At 35.9% G+C, this 20,211-nt stretch overlaps 2 protein-coding genes and 1 pseudogene across 2 annotated transcripts; 2 read left to right on the top strand and 1 right to left on the bottom strand.

Moving 5' to 3' along the window:
* Window positions 1–4,143, bottom strand: part of LOC122004610 — a 7,096-nt pseudogene extending 2,953 nt beyond the window's left edge.
* An 826-nt stretch (window positions 4,144–4,969) lies between these two features.
* LOC122006483 (proline-rich receptor-like protein kinase PERK8) lies at window positions 4,970–9,738 on the top strand. The gene is made up of 8 exons (XM_042562011.1): window positions 4,970–6,533; window positions 6,681–7,094; window positions 7,233–7,319; window positions 7,412–7,482; window positions 7,562–7,638; window positions 7,722–7,869; window positions 9,124–9,285; window positions 9,417–9,738. Exons 1-8 carry the CDS (start codon window positions 5,834–5,836, stop codon window positions 9,579–9,581), a joined length of 1,824 nt encoding a protein of 607 aa, XP_042417945.1. The 5' UTR covers window positions 4,970–5,833; the 3' UTR covers window positions 9,582–9,738.
* A 230-nt stretch (window positions 9,739–9,968) lies between these two features.
* LOC122006482 lies at window positions 9,969–16,947 on the top strand. The gene is made up of 9 exons (XM_042562010.1): window positions 9,969–10,310; window positions 10,593–10,749; window positions 10,890–10,990; window positions 12,979–13,104; window positions 13,242–13,362; window positions 13,461–13,545; window positions 15,187–15,300; window positions 15,394–15,433; window positions 16,490–16,947. The coding sequence occupies exons 1-9, from the start codon at window positions 10,137–10,139 to the stop codon at window positions 16,640–16,642; spliced, it is 1,071 nt and encodes a 356-aa protein (XP_042417944.1). The 5' UTR covers window positions 9,969–10,136; the 3' UTR covers window positions 16,643–16,947.
* The last annotated feature ends 3,264 nt before the right edge of the window (window positions 16,948–20,211 follow it).

Raw genomic sequence — 20,211 nt, 5'->3', positions numbered from 1 at the left:
ACCAGAAGTTTTCCAGGTTCTCCACATTCAACCTTCAGACCAGAAAGTTGTTTCAACGTTTCTATAACCTGCCTTCTCAAGGCCAGTCCAGCAGCGGTCATCATGTCCTACTAGAGCCTCAATGTTTCCATGGCTCTTGACGAGTTTCTCATATAACTGGGAGGCCTCATCTTCGCGTCCATGATTAAGCTTAAAATTTGCAGCTTCGTGAATGATCAAATCGAGTTTGTTTTCTTCCGTCATGGCATTCTTCCACCACTGGATTGCAGAGTCCAGAACTCCAGCGGCACCATTATAATCACCCATGCGCTCTTGCAACGAAACCAGTGTCGCGACAGTGGCAGCCATATGTTGAATATCACGAACCTTTAATAGGGATTCAGTTGATATCTGATAGTGGCCAGCAGCAGCAGCAATCTGAGCACGAGCAAGGAGGACTGGCATGGATTTGTCCGGAAACTTGTTTGCGTACTGAATGAGGACTTCCTCGGCCTTAGCCACTTTTTTCTCCCTAACATGCAAAGCAGCTTGAAGTAGAACAGGCATTACACTATCAGGGAACATATCTGGCAGCACAGCGACTAGTTCTTGAGCCTGCAATCAGAAAACAACCAAATGACTAAGAACACAATCTTCCCTAGATTTCAATAGCTGTTGACCTAGATAACCTAATCCCTCCACAGAGAGCAACCATTTAATAGATAAGGGATGATGCTCCATATCATAATTATAGCAACAGCACACGACAAAAGATGCATACAGATGCAAGTATGCAGAAAATACCTTCCCAAATGGTGCAAACTCGGTTATGTGCAATCCATGAGTTAGGTTAAAGAAAGAAGAGAGAATAAAAATCTATGGTACATCAGGAATCAAATTACTCCAACTAGGCAGAGATGACTGAGCTAAAAAGTTTTAATGTTATTTGGAGGTCTATCCCTTCATCATTCTATTGCTTTGTCGAGATGAAACAAAGCAAAGGGAAAAAGTCTTCACACAGCAAAATGTCATATATGCCTCTGGAAGTTCCATATATGCCTATAGTTTCATTAAGGAAAAAGGATAAAATGATATATAACTAAACCTGATCCATCTTATTTGCCTGAAGAAGTAAAAGCAGTCTGTTTGAATATAGTGATTCTTTTTGCCTTGAAGACAACTTGAAATCCAATCCATTAGCAAGTTGGAATTGCTTTCCACCAGAGCCCTTCTCTATTAGACGATCAAGCCTCCGCAGACTATCTGAAACATCCTTTGTACCCCGTAGAGAAACAAGATTATTTGTAGCCACTGCAAGTGATGGATAATCAGACGGATTACGGTTTAGTATAGCCGTATAAGCTTCTATTGCTTCTTGAGTGCGTCCTTGTAACTGAAACAGGAAAGATATCCACCTTAGAAAACAAATTGCATTATCTACATTTGCAAAACCTTTGTTTATTGCTCACCTGATGGGCATAGGCCAGCTGCACGGCAATTGGAGCTAGCTCCGATTCTATCTCATCATCTGCATAGTCTTCCTCCATTAGCATTTCCTGCCCAATTCTGGCATAACCACCAAGATTACATCCCCAACACTTATAAATAAATAAATAAAATACTCCATATGCAAAAACTAGGGAGTAGCCATGCTCAGGTTGAATTTTGCAAAATCCCACCCCTAGTGGTGGTTGCAGTATCGTGAGAAAATTATATAAACACTAAATTAGTAGATATAAAACACATAGGGAAAGGCATAAAATACTCTTTCCGTAGTCTTTTGCTCCTATCCCTGTCTCAACTACTAGGGAGTAGTCATACTCAGGTTGAATTTTGTGTCCGCATGGGTGTGTCTCAAATTTGCCATGCTTAATTGATAGGTAAACACTAATTGCTATATGGAAGTTAAAGGGCACGTGACTAAACATTGAATAAAGTAAAAAGTTAATGTTAGTTCAGATAATCTCACCTTCGAGCTGAAAGTAATTGTTGCTCAGCCTCTGCATATTTTTTCTTTTCAATCAAGGAGCAGGCGTAGTTGTATGCAAGTTCAAAGCTACTTGCAGCTTTCACTTTAAGTGCCTCCATGGTTCCTTGAACTTCAGCAGACCTTCCAGCTGCCACTAAAGCAGCAATAATGTTTGCCTTTAAATCTAAGGAGTCAATCTTGAATCTTTGGATTTTTTCATAACTATCCATGCAAGCTTCCATTTTTCCTAAACGATAAAGAATCTGAGATTCCAATTGCAGGATCACAGAGTTTCTTTCTTGTCCATCTAACAACTTCATGGCTTCATATAGTTTATTCTGCCTATATAAGCAGTATGCCTAAATGAAAGAAATCAATTAGTAACACCAAAAAAATGGTGAATGATAAATGTATATGGAGAAACTTTTGGTTATTACATTAGTTACCAGCCTTAGTATCCGGTCCAAAAGGTTAATCCATTACTCTTTTTTGAAATTGAGTTGGAGCCTTTTCTTTACCTTATTCATAGTAGATTCAGACTCAATTTTAAAGTTGTTAGAAATTTCTTGTAATTCTTCCACAGGAATTCAATAGTACAAGACACAGATGCCTAACTCCGTTGGAGGTTTACCATATAGCATGGTAGGTAACCTGTATGTATATCTCAACTCTTGTTCCTTAACACAATATTCTTGTCACAAGAATCTCATTTGGGCTTTGAGACCTAACACTCTTGCATCACCTAAAGAGCAGTTGGATTTTGAGCAATGACAATTACTAGCAAAGAAAATAGCAATATGGCATAAACATAGCCACAATTGTCAATTATTTTTATTCAGAGATTTGAAAACATTAAACAATATATAATTAGATTTTCTGGATTGATTTCCAGGTGTCCTTTGAAAATGAAAAAAAAAAAGAAAAAAAATAATAAATTGTAAACAAGGCATCACACATGAACCTCTAAGCCAGGATAATAAATAGGAAAATAAAATATTTTCTACAAGACAATTTGTTAATAAAAAATAATCTTCAAGAGAAAAAAAGATTTCCTACATAAAGATATTGTGACGAGACACTCAATGTACAGTCAACTAACATCTCTGGTTAATAAAAACAACAAAGCAGCAAGTTCTGAATATCTATTTAAAACAATGAAGATTAAATTTAAAATAGGAGTGCGAATGTGTACAAAGTATTCAATAGAGAAAATATTATTTGAATGAAATGAAATCATGATATCAAAACTTTAAGAAGCTTAAAAAGAGAATGCAACGGACAAAGGACAGCTTTCACCCATAATTCATAAGATCAGTAACCAAATTGATATGACTACGAAAGATATAATTGTGCTTCATGAGGTTGGTGGTAACAACAAAGCAACTTGAAAGGGCACAATCTGAAGAAGCAATTTAAAATACTAGAGGAAGAATGACAAATTTGGGCTAATACACATACTATGTACATTTTCATTCGAGTATCATTTTTTTACAGTTTATTGAACTTTTAAAAGATTTTTTGGAGTAAAATACATCCATCCAAGTGGAACCTAATTTTCACCAAATAAAGATGAAGTTCGCATCTTTTCAAATTAATAGCTTACCACTTATCAATTCACATGTGCGTGTAGCATAATGCATCAGAAAGACATCCAGAGATGAGAACGATGGACAACAAGTCTATTACTATCCACTCATCATGAAAGTCCGAGAAAAAAAGAATGATCAAGCGCTAACTTTAGATCCTACAGCAATATGAAAAATCAACCTCATAAAATTTGAGATCCACTGGCAGATGACGCGAACCCTGAATCGTGGAGAGAGCCATTTCGATCGCATCGGACTTGATCAAAGCCACGACTTTGCATCGCAACGCATCCTCGTCCCCGGGCGCGACCGCGAGAACTGGAAAAATATATCAAGGAGCACAAAATGAGCCCCAAACCCGAACGATTCAAGAGACAGATCGACAGATCGCGCAGGACCTTGATCGGCGACCTTGGCAGCCTGCTCGTACTCGAAGTCGCGGACATGGCGATGGAGGGAGGTGAAGAGGTCCTCGATCGGCACAGAGGGAGTCGGCTGGGCAGGCGAGGCCTTGGGGCTCGCCTTGGCTTTAGGCGGCATGGAGGCGAGGCGGGGCGGCGCGGCGCGGCTTCTCTGGGGAGAGGAATCGTGGGGAAAATGGGCGAGGCGAGGGGGCTTGCAACCTTTGTCGCGAACTGATCCGTCGGATCCCACGAAGCTTATCGGATTCCTCAAACGGTTAGCGAATCCGAAACCGAACGGGTAGACGGGCTGAGAAGCCCATGTAAGTCTGATCGGCTCAGTGAACCAAATCACTAGAATAAACCGAGTGAATCGAACATCGTAACTGAGATTCGAATGCGGTCTAAAGATATCAAAAATCAAATGTTTATTTGGCTGATAGAAAGCATACTATCCGCTGTCTCAGTCTTGTGGTCGTGGATACGCTTTATGTGCCTTGACTTAAAAGGCCGACAAAAACAGAGTTTTAAGGAAAAAGTGCTTGCTTCTAGCTGTTTTTGTGTAGGCAGAGTGAGAATTTCCCAAGCGAATGGTGGAAGTTCTCGTCGTGATCTCGCATTCTACTTCAGCTTTGCGCGTCAAAACACTGTTCTTTGTTCATACTATGTTTTGTTTTCTTAGAAAACGGAATTTCTCGAATTCTCTTTTGCAAAAATGCTTAGATTTAAAATAAACTCTTTTTAATGAAATCATTAAAAAAAAAAAAAAGTAGAGCTCATGTAGTAATTATTGAGGTGCGTTGTCGTATGAATATCATAACAAAAGTCAACGGAGACTTTGGTTATGATATTCATAATTGTAGTGAGAAAAATTATAAATATTTCATTCTAAAATAATTTTAGTTAAAATAAGAAAATTTAAAGTGAGATGCTCTTTATAAAAAAATTCCTAGTTAATGGGGGCAAATGCAATTTAAGTAGTTAATTTTAGTATCCAGTTTGTTTAATGGCACATGGTTTACAAAATTCTTTGGTGAATTGTTTTTGCGCTCGCGATTCGCTTTTTTTTTTCACCTTGATCCAGAGAAAGCTGGAAGAGGATAGGAATGGAAGAAGTTTTCCATGCTTATAAAATGCTTCGTCTTGGTTTCCAGCTAGTTGTAGCTCATAATGCGGCGTCGGGAACTACTACTGCCATTACTGTCAGCACCTCACACTCTATCAACCCCTAAATCCAAACTAATATATTGCGATTACGCCAAAGTCGTCGTCCTCACGTTCTCCGCCTTCCGATTCAGTGCTGCCAGGACGCGTAGAAGCAGCAAAGGTCGGTATATTTCTCCCTCCTGTTCTTCCGCCGTGGCTTCTTCTTCTTCCGCCGACAGTGTCCTTGCATTGCGAGATTGGACTCTTTGTTGATCCGGAATCTGGTTCGCCTGGGTGTCTGGAGATGAATCATTTGGGAAAATTTGAATCTTGATGAGTTTCTAGGGCAAAAGCTTGAATTTTTTGGAGGGTAATCAGTAATCTGTTCTGATAGTCTGGTTCGGTTGAGAAATTTTACTAAGCCGAAGAATTTTTGCAGATGGTCGGATTTCGTTCGTTATTTTTTTTTTCTGGATTATGGGTCGTGCAAATAGGTGTTCATTTTTTTATGGCGGAAATTAGGTTTCTGAAAGGTTTGGAACCTCGTGTGCTCATATTTGCGAATTAATTTGGCTGCATTGGTGTCGTGGAAACGTAAGTAGAAGCAGCTGCATTCTTGGAGATGTAAAGAAGTTCGTTTGACTGCCAAATTTGTATCTTGGATTTGAAAAGTTCTCAGTGATTGAAGCTCTGGGAAATGGTGGCTGTGTTGCTGATGCTCTTGTGAGCTTTCTTTAAGGCGTCAGGTGATTATGAGGGTTATCCTGTGGAAGAAAAAGATGGAAGCTTTTTACTACACATCCCCGCCGCCGCCTCCACTAGATGCCCTATCACCGCCGCCATCTCTTGAAAGCGGGTATTCCATCCCCTTTTTGCCAGCTTCTACTCCACCTTCATCCCCTCCCCTCTCACCACCGTCCCATGCTTCACGCCCACCAAGTGCTCTACCGGATGACTATTTTTCACCTCCATCATTGTCAACACCTCCTCCACCGGCAATTGCAGCTCCGCCACCAGCACTGCCTTTGTCACCTCCACCAGCTGTCATTCCTCCTATGCCACCAATCTATTATCAGTCACCGCCACCGCCGCCTCTGTCTTTTGCCCCACCACCATCTTCGCCGCCACCTTCCCATACTAATTCTTCTCCCTTTTCATCTAGAAGCAATGCTACCTCACCAGTATCTTCTAATATGACCCGTAGGAGCCCACCATCACGATTTTTACCTCCACCGGGAATGACGCATCCCGTACCTTGGAACAATGCCTCCTCGAGAAGCAGCATGAGTACTGCTGCAACTGTTGTTACATTTGCCGTTGTTGCTGGTATCGTGATGCTTAGTTTTGTTGGAGCAGCTGTGTGGCTTGTGAAAAAGCGTAAGAGGCCACTCCAACCTACCAGTCATGGTGGAGATATGGCTATGGCACCATCAGTGTCTACACTTACACCAGGTAAGGTATATTTCCATCTTGCTGATTCATGAATCAGCAATCTCAAATCCAAAATTAGGTATTTATAACTCCTAGATGTATTAGTTTCTTCATTATGGATCAGTATTTGGATCAATAAATAATGTAAATTTTGTCTTCTCTCTTTAGAGGTATACCCTCATGCAAGATCTCCACCATATCCTCTTGTAAGGTATAGCCCTGAAGCAGGTTCTGGAATCCCTTTCTCACAATTGGAGTCGGGGTTAGGACATACAAAATTATGGTTTACACTGGACGAGCTATCAATGATTACAGATAACTTCTCACCTCAGAACCTTTTAGGTGAAGGTGGCTCTGGTTGTGTGTATAAAGGATACTTAATCGATGGAAGAGAAGTGGCTGTGAAGCAGCTTAAAGTTAGCGGCGCACAAGGAGAGCTTCACTTCAGAGCTGAAGTTGACACTATCAGCCGTGCACACCATCGCCATTTGGTTTCTCTTGTGGGATATTGTGTATCAGAGAACGAGAGATTGCTCGTCTATGACTATGTGCCCAATAGAACTCTTTATTACCATCTCCATGGTGAGAAATGATCTTTTTCCTTCTCAGTTAACCTTTTCTCTTTCTTGGGACGACCAAGTTAACTCACACATACTTGAAAGTCGATGTGTCAAATTGTATAAGGCATACATATATTCTCATATGGAGCTGCTTTTGCAGCTAAAGGAAGACCAGTAATGCAATGGTCTAAGAGGCTTAAGGTTGCTGCTGGGGCAGCTCGTGGAATAGCATACCTTCATGAGGATTGTAATCTCTAATTTTCTTGTTCCATTCTTTTTCAACTTGAAAAACATACACTGAATCAGAATATTTTGTAAATTTTATTTTTCTCGTGTCAGGTCATCCTCGGATAATTCATAGAGATATCAAGTCCTCAAACATTCTATTAGATTATAACTTTGAGGCTAAGGTTACCTACCATATATTTCATTTGGTGGATTGAATGTCTTAACCTTTTCAATTGTAACTGATTTATGCTGATATATTAGGTTTCCGACTTCGGTCTTGCAAGGTCAGCTATGGACGAAAACACACACGTGTCCACACGTGTAATGGGGACTTTTGGGTATATGTTCCAGCATGAAATTTTGATATCACCCTACGAGACTGGATATCTTTTGTAGAACATGCTAACCATTTCTTTTGCAGATACTTGGCTCCGGAGTATGCAACAAGTGGAAAGTTAACTGCTAAATCTGATGTATATTCATTTGGGGTGGTTCTTTTGGAACTTATTACAGGACGGAAACCTGTTGATTCATCTCAACCTTTAGGAGATGAATGTCTTGCTGAATGGGTAGGCTTTCTCTAACTACAATCTGGCAATGTTTTCTCTAGCATCACTAACTGCATTGCATGTTGAATTAAAAAAATAAACCTATGATGTTTGCCACGATGAAATTACATCCTTTTCAAGTTGTTTTTGCTTTGGTGTGTGTAAAGTTTGTGGGCTGTGATTGAGATGATGCTACTAAAGAGTTGGTTAGATTTTGCATATCAACAGAATTAAAGGAAAAATAACTTGAGAAATTAGGATCTTGTTCATAATGTACTAGTTTATATCGCATATCCGTTTTTTTCCTTTGTACTTTACATGTTCAAGTATATTAGGTAGAAACTCCCATTGCCTTGCAGAAATCGTTCCTCCAATCCAGACTTCCAATTGCTCTTCCATTTCTTTGCATTCTCTTCATCTCTTTAAGTTTGCCTTTTCTCTTTCATTGTCCTCTAGTTCCTTTGATTAACTCACATGCATCCCTTTTTAGGGCACTTCAATGGATTGTTCCCACCAAACACATGTGAAAAACAAGTGAGTTTATATTTTGGTGGCCCTAGCAAAAAAATCAATTGATCAGAGTGGATTATGACAATGTTCTTGGTTCAGTCAACAACACGTAGGTCGCAAAGACATTTTTATCCTCAGTTTCCCTCCCTAGTCTTTGTGATAAACACTGTTAGACTGATGTGTATCTGAGTAATTCTCAAAATCTTCATACTCAGCTCGTGTAAATGCAGTGGGTTATGATTCTCCTCTTTAAATGGCACCAGTCATAATATCGACAAAATTCTGAGATCTTTTAGCTCAGAAAAGTCTATAAGCATGAAAATTTACACAATCACAATCAAGATTCTTGGAGGGGTTCACTTCCAATGTCTGTTCTTTATTCTATGGTCATACCGTTATAGGTTTAGAGTACCTTCTGTGGGCTTCAATGAACCATTAGATGAAGGATTGCAATTGATAATTTGCTATCTTGGATCTCAACAATGGTTTTGTGATCATGTTATTCAACAATCTACATCTCAAAACAAACTCAGTCATATATGAACCCTAAGGGTTCATTTAAGCAGGATAAATAGTTAAGGTTATTGTAAGCAAACAGTTATTACCGACACTGAGGTGCAACTTTACACTTGGCCCAAGACTCACCCTTGATAACTTAAGCTGTTGCACTTGAAACATCTTTCATCCATATGATGAAGCACTGTGATCTGAAAAGTTCATTTGATATTCATCAAGAGATGGAAACTGACTGATATCTCATCTCAGGCTCGGCCATTGCTAATCCAAGCTCTTGAAAATGGAGATTTCAGATGCCTACCAGATCCAAGGCTCGACGGGAACTATGACAACGATGAGATGTTTCAGATCATTGAAGTAGCAGCTGCTTGCATTCGCCATTCTTCTACCATGAGGCCTCGAATGACTCAGGTAAAGTCCAAGCACTACATTCTTCAGCCAAGTGATCTAGTTCAGTTCACATAACCTTCAAATACAAATGCAGCTACACTTGTTCGAAGTAGAACTAACTTTCTTGATCATTATCTCATGGTTTTGTTCAGGTGGTGAGAGCTCTTGATGGCTTAACTGACTTTGACATAAACAATGGTGTACCACCAGGCCAAAGTGACAGCTTTAATTCACCAAAATCTGAAGAAATCAGAATGTTTCAGAGGATGGGATTTGGCAGTGAAGACTACAACAGTGATCATAGTCGAAAGAGTTAAACAGATCGGCGAGCATAGAATTGTAGGCAATTTTTTCTTTTCCCTCAATCATTTTATATACATCAATTAAATTTTTTGATGTAATTACTTCCACAGTGTAATCCAGACAGTGAAAATAATCTCACCAATTTTTGAATAAAATCATACATCTTTAGAACTTTTTTTCTTGCCCTTCAAAAGTCTTATTTCATCAAAATAGCTCAAGTTTCAACTACTGATTTTTTCAACATTTTTCTATTTTATTGCGAAGATGTTCCTCTTAAATATTAAAAATTTATCAAAATGATTAGAGTTTATTATTATTATTATTATTATTATTCTGTTAAATCGTTTAACAGTGATTTTCCCTTTAAAATTTGTGCTCGGACGGACCGGACCGGACCGATTTTTGATGCAGCAGCATTCGTACTTATTGGGCAAGAAACAAGCGTATTATTACTTCTGGCGGCCGTTCTCCGTCGACTCGATCGTTCGCTCTCCGCGAAGTCCTCCCTCGCGAGCAAGAGTAGAGGGCGACGAAGAAGAGGGTTCGGATCTGCGGGCAGGTGGGCGACTATGGGTGAGGAGCAGGATCCACAGCTACTGAAGAGGATCGCGGCGGCGGCGTACGACTACGACATGGATCCCCGATGGGCGGAGTACTGGTCCAATATCTTGATCCCGCCTCACAAGGCCTCTCGATCCGACGTCGTTGACCACTTCAAGCGCAAGTTCTATCAGCGTTTCATCGTGCGTCTCACCTATCTCTTGCTCCTTTTTTTTTTTTTTTGAAAACTTTGTCGGTTCCATTTCTTTTATTTTTGTAAATTGAAGAATTTTTCATTCGAATGATTATAAATTTCCATTTTTCAATAATTTTGAATTTTGTAATATTTTTCTTTGTTATTTATCTATTACCTTGCTTTTTGTCGTTTTTAGTTTCTCCAAGTTGTTAGTAATGATGAAGGTTTTCCAAGATAGCAATCATGCACACTATGCTTCTGAGTTTTGATAATTTATCAAACTTCATAGGATCCTGAGCTTGTTGTGGAGGCAATGGCTTCAACTAGTGCTTCGAAGTCATCAAGAGCAGCAGAGAGACCTTCAGCACAAACAACAGAGTCATCAAGAGCATCAGAGAGACACTCCTCACAGTCAAGTGCTCAAAATGTGAGGCCACAAAATTCAGGTGGGTCTGGATCCAAAAACATTTTGGTTGCTTATTCTAGGACATATGCTCCCGCACAAATTACATATTTTGACAGATGTTTTTGTTAACCATCCTTTTAGAGAAGGAAAGTTACTTTAAAACTCATTTTGTTGTGATAGGTTCTAGTGGTGGAGCTGCTGGAACAGCTGCATCAACAGGCAGGAGTGCCAGTTCATTGAGGCTAGATCAACGGTCTATACATTTTTCTCTCGAAGCTTGGGTATAGAGTAAATCTCCTTATGTATATTTAATTTCCTTGTAGTATTTGATTGTTAAGAATTGGTAAGCATCTTTTTAGTTTTTCATGCTGGATTATGGTTTCCTTAATCGTTTATTTTTTTGGGGCTTCATAGTAAGTATCATACCATACCAAGTGGAAAAATTGTTGTTCATTTGAATCTAGGAAGTAGCCTATGTATCATTGGATTTAAATACAGTCCTCTGGTACTAGGGATAGAAATATTTCATATTTGTCCAAGATTATGCCATGCTGATAATTTATTGATAAATTAATATCCTGAATCATTCATAAAATCTTCAATGAATGTTTTTGTTAAATTATTCTTTGCTGATCTACTTTGCTATGCAAATTGGGAAACAATGTTAGTGGTGGAACCTGTGTTGTTCTTTTTCCCATTGACCTGGGTTGATTATGCCAAGTCAATATTGAATTTGGATGTATTTTATTGATTCTTGTTCAAACTAACTTGATTGATCAATTGACCTAGTGACTCAATTGATCAAGGCAGTTAAACTACATTGACCTGACTAACCATACCTGTCAAATCAAGCATAGGTAGTTGAATGAATCAGTATCAGACTGTTAGAAAACTTAAAGTATCATCTGTATAGGATCAGGATGATTGGTGGGATTGTAATTAAAAAGGAAAAATAAAGTACTAATTTCAAAGTTAAATAAACATAGAAAGTTAAAGTAAACAAAATATCTTATCATATCAAAGAAATACAAATTTCCATATTAATACTGATATCATCAAAACTATGTTATATTATTCAAAAAATTAAATATTAGTCTTCACCGTATTAGTTAGTTTATCAAGTTGATGTTTTTTAAATATATTTGATTACATTAGTTTATAATTAATATAATCATATTATAATTTGATATTATATTACTGAAATCTTATTAAATAATCATAGACAATATTTTGTAGTTAATGATATTCTTTATTTTATTTATCCTATATTATTTTTAAATCACTAAAACTATCACTGATAGTTTATTTAGTTTACTTAATATTATCGTGAAAATATCATTATTCATATTATTAATAATGTAATATTTTATTCATGAGTTCATGATGATAATGATAAATTGTAAAATTTAGCTTAGATTATTATTTGATAAGTATTAATAATTAAATTGATTAACAACAATATTTATTTAAACTAGTTAGTGATATGTTGATAAATCTGTAGATTTTCTAATTGGTATTAAACTGTAAATGTTTTGATTGATTAATTTTTCCAAGATTTTTTAAATGATAGATCTAATTGAAGTTTATATTAATTCTTAATTAAATCATATTGTTAATTTATCATTTAACTAAATATTTAATATCTATTCTTTAAATAATTTTTAAATAATAATATAACTAATCCCCTAAATTTAATAGTGCTATATATTCCTTACCTCACGTGAAATAACAATTCACGAACACCTCCCTCCTTAGCATTTTCGCTTTCAAAGCCATGCTGCCCTCACCTATCACAAGCTGGAGACCATGCTCTCTGCTTTGCATGGTTTAGCGACATCCTACACTCCTCACACTATCTTCATTGTTGTTATAGTGACGTCCTACACTTACACTATCTTCATTGTTGTTATGCTATAATACGTGTTTTTCTGTCTCCTTCCTTTGGATTTCATACAACTTCGTTTTGAGTCCACCATAAACCATTTGATTTCCATTTAATCTTTTGTTTATGTTTTGCTGTCTGAGAAATCAGACAATCTCGGATCGTCATTGGCCAATTATCCAACTCAGCTTATATAAATCAGAATCGGCTAGAAAAATTTAATCTAGGAAACCAAGTTTTCCTGATTAACACAGTTGACTGGAGTAGTTTTCGACTTGATCAAATTGCTTTGGAGCTATGCCCAAATGTTGTTGCGTTATTTTTATTTTATTTTATAATTTAGAATAACTCCACACATCCATAAATTTACAATCATACTTTTACCAGGTCTTAGTGGTTGCTGTGCTTGGGGTACTTCCAGTTGTACCAAGAAATTTTTCAAACAAGGCATATCGTTTGTCTTTGCTTGGTACTGCATGCTCCTCGGTGTATTCACTATACACTCTCTATGGGGTAAGGTTTGAATAATAGTCATTCATTATTTAAAACTGATTGTGTAGATTTAATTTGTTTCTTGGTGGATCATGGTATTTGCATTTTACAGTTACGCTATATGTATTTTTTAAACTTATTACATATTGTTTTAATAGAAACCAAGGGCATGGAACCTCCCTGCTATCCAAACATGGTTTCAAACTTTGATTGGAGCAAAAGATTTTGTCCATTTAATATATTGTATTACACTTGTTACAGCTCAGCTACACTTTAAATGTGAGTTATTCTGAGTATGCTAATTGAGCTTCTAAATCCCTGCTACCACATTATGATGGCGTATTACTGATTATTGCTGATGCAAATTTGTCCAACAGTTGCTCTCATCCCTGTATTTTGTTGGTCACTTGAGCACGTGGCAAAATTTCTAAGACGTAACTTTGCACGTTCTTCTTTATACAGGTAAGTAAATTCAAGATTGACTTTACCATTTTTATTCTTGTGAACCAAGGATAGCTTTATGCTTCTTAAAATGATCTAAAAGAATACATGTCTACTAGAGGTAGTGATTTGGACTAATGGCCTGCCTCTTCTGAGAATTTAATTCTCAGACCAATATTGACATAGTCTAATGGTGGTGATTTGAGTCTGATCTTATAATCATTTCATAAGTCAGTGGATTTCAGTCCAAGGAGAGTGTGGTGTATTAGTAATGAGTAATGATAGGAGAATAGCTTGCTATAGTTGTTGATGAGCAATTGACAGTTGCTAGAGGTTATCTATTGAATGTTGGGCTGCTTTAACATTTTTCGATGCATGAATTTTCGTAACACACTGAAGTTTAGCATGAGTTTGGTTTGTCCTGGACTTTCAAATATACAATTTTACCTTGTACGTTTTTTGGTGGTAATCAAAATCATGAAGGCTAAAGTTTTATATAAAACTTTTGCATGATGGAAGTGTTTCAAATCAATCACTAAACTAAGATCAAGAGTCTTTTTGAATATAATATTCTATAGAAGTATGGATATATCCAGATATTGTAGCATCTATTGAACCTAAAATTTGTTTGGAATTGCTAAATTAACAAATATCACTGCAACATTGATACCTTACAGCATGTTAATACAGTTTCTATATTGGTGTAAGATGTATGTTGAGTGTTTGGTCTCCAGACAATACTACATAGCAGTTTCTGTGAAATACCAATTGAATGCATGTGCAACATATATCTAACAATAATCATAAAGTGGCGAGTATTGAGGTAAACATGTTTGAAATAATTATTAGAAAAGCACTTTCAGTAAGAGGTATCATTATTCTAGATCCAATCATCTAGAGTAACTGATATTATTGAAACAAATTAACCCTAAAAGAAACGAAATTAAATAATTAATACAGAACAAACAGGACACAAATCAACCGTTGAGTCCAAAATTGAAGATCAAGACCAGGTAAATTGAGTAGGATAAGATCCTAAACTTATTGAACTTGTACGAACTCAGTTGGCACTTAGCAATAATAATCACTTGGAGAAATTGTGAAGGTGAATGGTCCTATTCCCTTTAAACATGTTCCATATAACCAGCTGCAATCACCTAATAGTAAACTACCCTTCAATTGATTAAGACATCCAGGAGATTTTCTTCCATAGTCAACATTAAGGCTTGATAAAAATTCTAGGCTTGCAGAATTCTTGAGATGAGGATGAAGTGTAACTAATAACTGTAATTTCCACAGATGATGATGATGAATTATTATTAATAACTCAGCACGGATTTGTTGACTGTTTCACAATCTCATTTGCAGCGATTCTGTTGAAACCTTTCCCAATGTTTGGTTAATTTTTTTTACCGAGAGTTCTATCTTTAATTTCTTATTTTGTAAAAGAATCACAGAAACAAAACATTTTTTGTGCCTTTCAAGATAATATTGTGAAGCTTTTAGTCATATGGACTATGGAGTAGTATTACTATTTTTTTCATCATTTTACTAATTTCTCTGTCATTCAAAAGCATGCCTATTTTCTTAATTGTTTTCTTAGAGCAAATTCCATTACATATTCCTTAAAATTGTCATAATATATTCTCATTTCATGCACAGGAAATACTTGGAGGAACCTTGTGTATGGGTAGAAGCAAATGGAACTACATTGACTATTCTAAGTTCAAATGCTGAGATTGGATTGGGCTTTCTTCTAATTTTATCTTTATTCTCGTTAGTCTATACACTATATTCATTTTTTTTTCTTCTTTCTGTTTTGTTCTTGTTAAATCCTACCCACATTGTTTCTAATTTTGCTTGATTCAGGTGGCAACGCAACATAATTCAGACATTCATATACTGGCAGGTTAGTTCTGCTGGGCACAAACATTCATACATAGACTTTATGTTTACAATAATTATTTTTACCATTTACTTGCTTAGAGTTGAATGGAATAAGATCCAGTATCCACCACAAATAGTTGGGATTAAAAGAACCTTACATCAAAACAATTAAGTCCACTACTGGAGTTTGTGGCCATTTTGTTCAAGGAATTTGCCTTAGGACAACTGACATTTTATCGACACTCCAGTTAGTATCTTCTATATTCCAATTTGGGTTGACAAGTAGACAGATAACCAATGGTTCAGCATAACCATAATCATTTATTTCTGGCCAGCTGTTAGGTTCTAGTGAGGCGACTCTGAAATAGGCATATTAGATTAGGTGCAAATCATTTATTTCTGACAGCTATTCCCTGCCATTTCACTCTTCTAATGTAATTAGCAAATGGCTAAGCAGTGAGACATTCTTTCCTTGAATGCAAGCTGTTCTGGCAAGCTAGGGATATAGTTAAAATTCAATTTGAACATGATAGCTCTTTATCCAATCGTGGAAGGCTGGTCAATCGATTCATGCCTATGGGTATTTTAAGGATGAGAATAAAAATCTTCAGCAGTAGAATAACTTCAAATGCTAAAAAACGAATAAGGATTAACACTAATGACGTTGCAGTAAGCATGGATATCAGATCTCAGTTAGGTTGATATCAAATAATAAAGGCAAGTCCACTTAATCAAACATATTATGACGAATTATTTAAAATAACTATGTATTTAAAACAAGTACACGAAAATAAGAGAGAATACCTTGTAATTAGTCAGTAATTTTGATTAAGTTGTTCAAATTTGGATCTGCTGGTGAATATCTTGATCCAAATTCTGAAGAGTTAAGATGCCCTCTGATGTGGTCCATGTGGAACTGACAAATTTCATCCATATCCATTTTTTTTTTCTGATTGAACTTCTCCAGACATTTAAGAATTTAGACTAATCCGTCTGAATTGCAACATTCCCGATTAGAGTTCTTGGATTATCTTTGGCATTCTATCTGTTACTAATCCTCTCTCTACTGTTGATACAGCTACTGAAGCTCATGTACCATGTTCCTGCTACTTCTGGTTATCACCAAAGTGTGTGGGCCAGGATTGGTCGTACTGTGAATCCGTATATCTATCGTTATGCACCCTTCTTAAACAGCCCCATATCTGCAGTTCAAAGATGGTGGTTCAGATAGAAGGGAAAAAAAAAAAGATAAAAGAACCAGGAAAGTGAAGTTGTCTCTGGAATTTTGGTAAGTCGATCTTTTGGTGAGATAGCCCAAACATTTCAGTGTTTTTGCGGTGGACAGTAGTCATTTAATGCTAGGGAAATCACTTTCGGGTAAGACGTAGCTACCTGTGGACAATTTATGTTAGGCAATCTTCTTTCCTTAATTTTAATTTTGCCCATGTGATCTATGGAAGAAAATGTTATTGTCATCAGCCGAATGTTCATTCTAGTTCTGAGCACATTCAACAAAAGGTCCATTTGATTTCGCTTTGTTTTTTTTCCTCTTTTCTTTTTCTTTGTCTTCTACAATAATGCCATTAGGATGTGTTCAAGCAGTGGAAATATGTTATTGGAAAAAAAACGAAAAATTAAAATAAAATATATATATATATGAATTATATATACTTTCTAAATATTTTTTTATTATATATTTAAAGTATGTATGGCGAGCTTTGCATGCAGGTCATGCTCGGCTTGAGCCTATGTTGGGCTCAGTCGCATTGGATTCACTAGACTTGTATAATAACATTTATACATATATACGATCATCCAGTACAAGCATTCACTTGATATATCAGTTAGCGATTGGTTATAAAGTGATTTACCATGTTCATATAATTTAAAGACGGATTACGAGAAATTGTCAAAGAGAGCACAATCACTTTTAACTACAAAAATGAAAAGAAATACACCTAGTTATAGATTACAAACAACATTCTCAAAGTGGATCTGGTACTAAGCGAAAGGAGTTTCCTTGGAGCCTGTAGCAGAGGCTTGTTTTGCTTCCAGATTAGAGCATTCATTTGGAGCTCCCATTGTGACGTGAATACATGAAAGAGCTCTCTCCTTTGTTGATTTTGAGGAAGCGCTTCTTCATTTTTTTTATTTATTTTATTAAATATTTTTGTATTTCTATTTAAAGAAGCAAAATAATAAAATATTAAAAACAAAAATGATGAGAAATATAAAGGAGAGAATATTATAAAACTTTTATGAATTTAAATTTTATAAAAATTTAATTATATATAATATAAAATATGAATGAGAGATGAGAAATATATAATGAGAATTGTGAGATCAGAATTATTGATAATGGACAAATGTGTAATGTTTTTTATTTTTGACATAGTACAAATATGATAACAAAAGAGTTAAGAAAGAGATTCTACGATTGTGTAGCTGGTCGGAGGGGAGAGGATATAATGTGAAGGTGGCGAGGACGAAGGTGGCGAGGACGAATCGAGCGAGGTCAGTGGGTTTGCCAGGCTTGGGTCTCTGAATGACTATGATGGAGGGTTGCTTCTCCTGCTCTATCTTCCCTTTCTTCCTCTCGATATTTGCTATCTCACGGGGGATCAGCTCCGAAATCGCTTATTGCTTGTCCGCGTTGGCGTGGACGCTCTCCTGGTTGGCTAAGAAAAGCTGACTACTCATCTCCTTTTCCTTCTTTTCTTTCTCCTCGAGAAGAATGGCATTTTGGCTGCATGGAATTCATTTAGACAATTTGATCAATTTTCTCCAGCAAATTAAACGTGGAGGTGCATGTAGTAGAGGAAAAGATGTGGCGGCAACAAATCAATAGGCTTTTGTTTATGCAAAAAACGGATATCAAGTCATAATGTATTAAACATCTTCCTGTCCAGTATTAGTAAAATCCAGGTTAACTTATGACATAGCATTGATCCACAACCCTAAAACTTATCTCATACTGTTATACTAACCATAAACAAATGCAAGTCCACAGGACCTAATATCTAACTCAATTGTCATCTTACCAGCATATAATCCTTACACAGTTATTTCACTAGTTATTTCATCAAAAAACTATTTATGAACAATGCTAGTTTACACAACAAGGGCAACATTTGTAACCAAAGTTCGAGCACTGTTCATAAAATATGCATGTGAAATGACGCCTGACTCTATCAATAATATTCACGAACAACACTTGTGAACAACTTATAAACAAAGCTCATTAACAATGTTTGTGAGAGAATCATTATTAGACATATTTGACAATATATATGGTTCTTTGTTCTTGAATGCTAGGTTTTTGAGTAATATTAGACATGATTAGTTGTATTCTGTTTTTGATCTTGCATCAGAATCGCAGATTGTATCATTGCAAATTCTTGCTCCGGTCTTTGCTTTCACCTAACAATCTTCTCATTGAAAATTGGAAGCTCCTTCATAACCCATCATTAGGTTCAGATCCTAAGGTTACTGCAGCTGCAGCATCCTTCTAATTTAACTGGCTATATTTTCACAGAACTTAACTCTTTCCACAAATCTCGCATTATTTTTACTTGGAGCTTGAGTATCAAAGAATATTTTTGGACTTTTGAATGCAAAGCCAATTATGGTTGTTTAAATCCTATTTCTATTGCACCAATGCAATAATAGGATAGAGTTTTCCTCAATGTTCATCGGTCTTCCTGTTTACTGCCAATCTGCACTGCAGAAATGCTCAAATGGACACTATATATAATGTTATTATTTCCTAAGTTTGTAGTAAGGATCCCAAATACTGGTATTTACTTTAGTTATCAAAATCTTTGTTCCTCCTAACACAAAGACTGTTATGAACATTGATATTAACGTTCAATTCAAATTTCAAACTATATATAGGTCCAGTCAATTTGTTAAAATTATCTGTAATGTGTTAATAAATTCGACAACACTATGTTCATTCTATTGACTCATATAATTCTTGTAAATTGCATCATTAAGCCCAATAAAAGCTCAAAATATGCTTGAGCTCACTATGTTTTCCTGGTTAATTATCTTGCCCTGTTTATGGCCGTCATTGCAACCAGATTACATAAAAACTAAACGAACGCCAGGAAATAATATACAAGCACCTGATGTAACTGTCAAAACTTGAGATGTTACTTGATTTTGAGCTACTGCCATCTATAAAACCTAAACCAATTGGCAAGCTTCTTTTAGTTTTCAACTTATCTGAAAAGTATGTATACACGAAATTGTTAATATGGGCGATACATAGGCACCTCTCACGAGGCACCTCCCCGTGTCATCAAAATTATATAAATTAAATTAAAATCATTTTAAAATAATTAAAATTATTATAACAACCTTAAATAATTAGGTGCTATAACAATTATAGCAGTCACTAATATTATGGTAGTTATTTTAAATGATTTTTGACCTTAAGGTAATTTTAATTTTTAAGATGATTTTAATTAAAATTAAATAATATGTATTAAATTAATAAAAAAATATAGATAAAAAATGTGTTGTGTGTGTATATATAGTAATCTTTTATTAAATTAATTTGCTACTATAATATAATATTGAAATAAGATTATTTCTAAAATAAAAATGCTATTTTGAGGTTTTAACAAATAGGGGCACTTACCTTTTTAAAAATTCTAATTAACACAGACACCCTTTTTACTTTTTATTCCCACAATTGTAAAATTATCCAAATGGCATTCTTGTTGGCTAAAATATAACTTTTTTTTAATAATAATAAAAAATATTCTCACAAATATTTAAATTTCCCACCTACCA

Source organism: Zingiber officinale, chromosome 7B (genome assembly GCF_018446385.1).
Source record: "Zingiber officinale cultivar Zhangliang chromosome 7B, Zo_v1.1, whole genome shotgun sequence".
NCBI classification, from domain to species: Eukaryota; Viridiplantae; Streptophyta; class Magnoliopsida; order Zingiberales; family Zingiberaceae; genus Zingiber; species Zingiber officinale.
The sequence above is the reverse complement of the archived record's forward strand: the minus strand, read 5'-3'. Positions and strand labels throughout refer to the sequence as shown.

Coding starts and splice junctions, on each gene's coding strand:
- LOC122006483 (XM_042562011.1), top strand. CDS start 5,834: ATGAGGGTTATCCTGTGGAAGAAAAAGATGGAAGCTTTTTACTACACA. Junction 7,483..7,561: donor ATTATAACTTTGAGGCTAAG/GTTACCTACCAT, acceptor CTGATATATTAG/GTTTCCGACTTCGGTCTTGC. Junction 9,286..9,416: donor TGAGGCCTCGAATGACTCAG/GTAAAGTCCAAG, acceptor GGTTTTGTTCAG/GTGGTGAGAGCTCTTGATGG.
- LOC122006482 (XM_042562010.1), top strand. CDS start 10,137: ATGGGTGAGGAGCAGGATCCACAGCTACTGAAGAGGATCGCGGCGGCG. Junction 10,311..10,592: donor AGTTCTATCAGCGTTTCATC/GTGCGTCTCACC, acceptor CAAACTTCATAG/GATCCTGAGCTTGTTGTGGA. Junction 13,546..15,186: donor GCACGTTCTTCTTTATACAG/GTAAGTAAATTC, acceptor TTTCATGCACAG/GAAATACTTGGAGGAACCTT.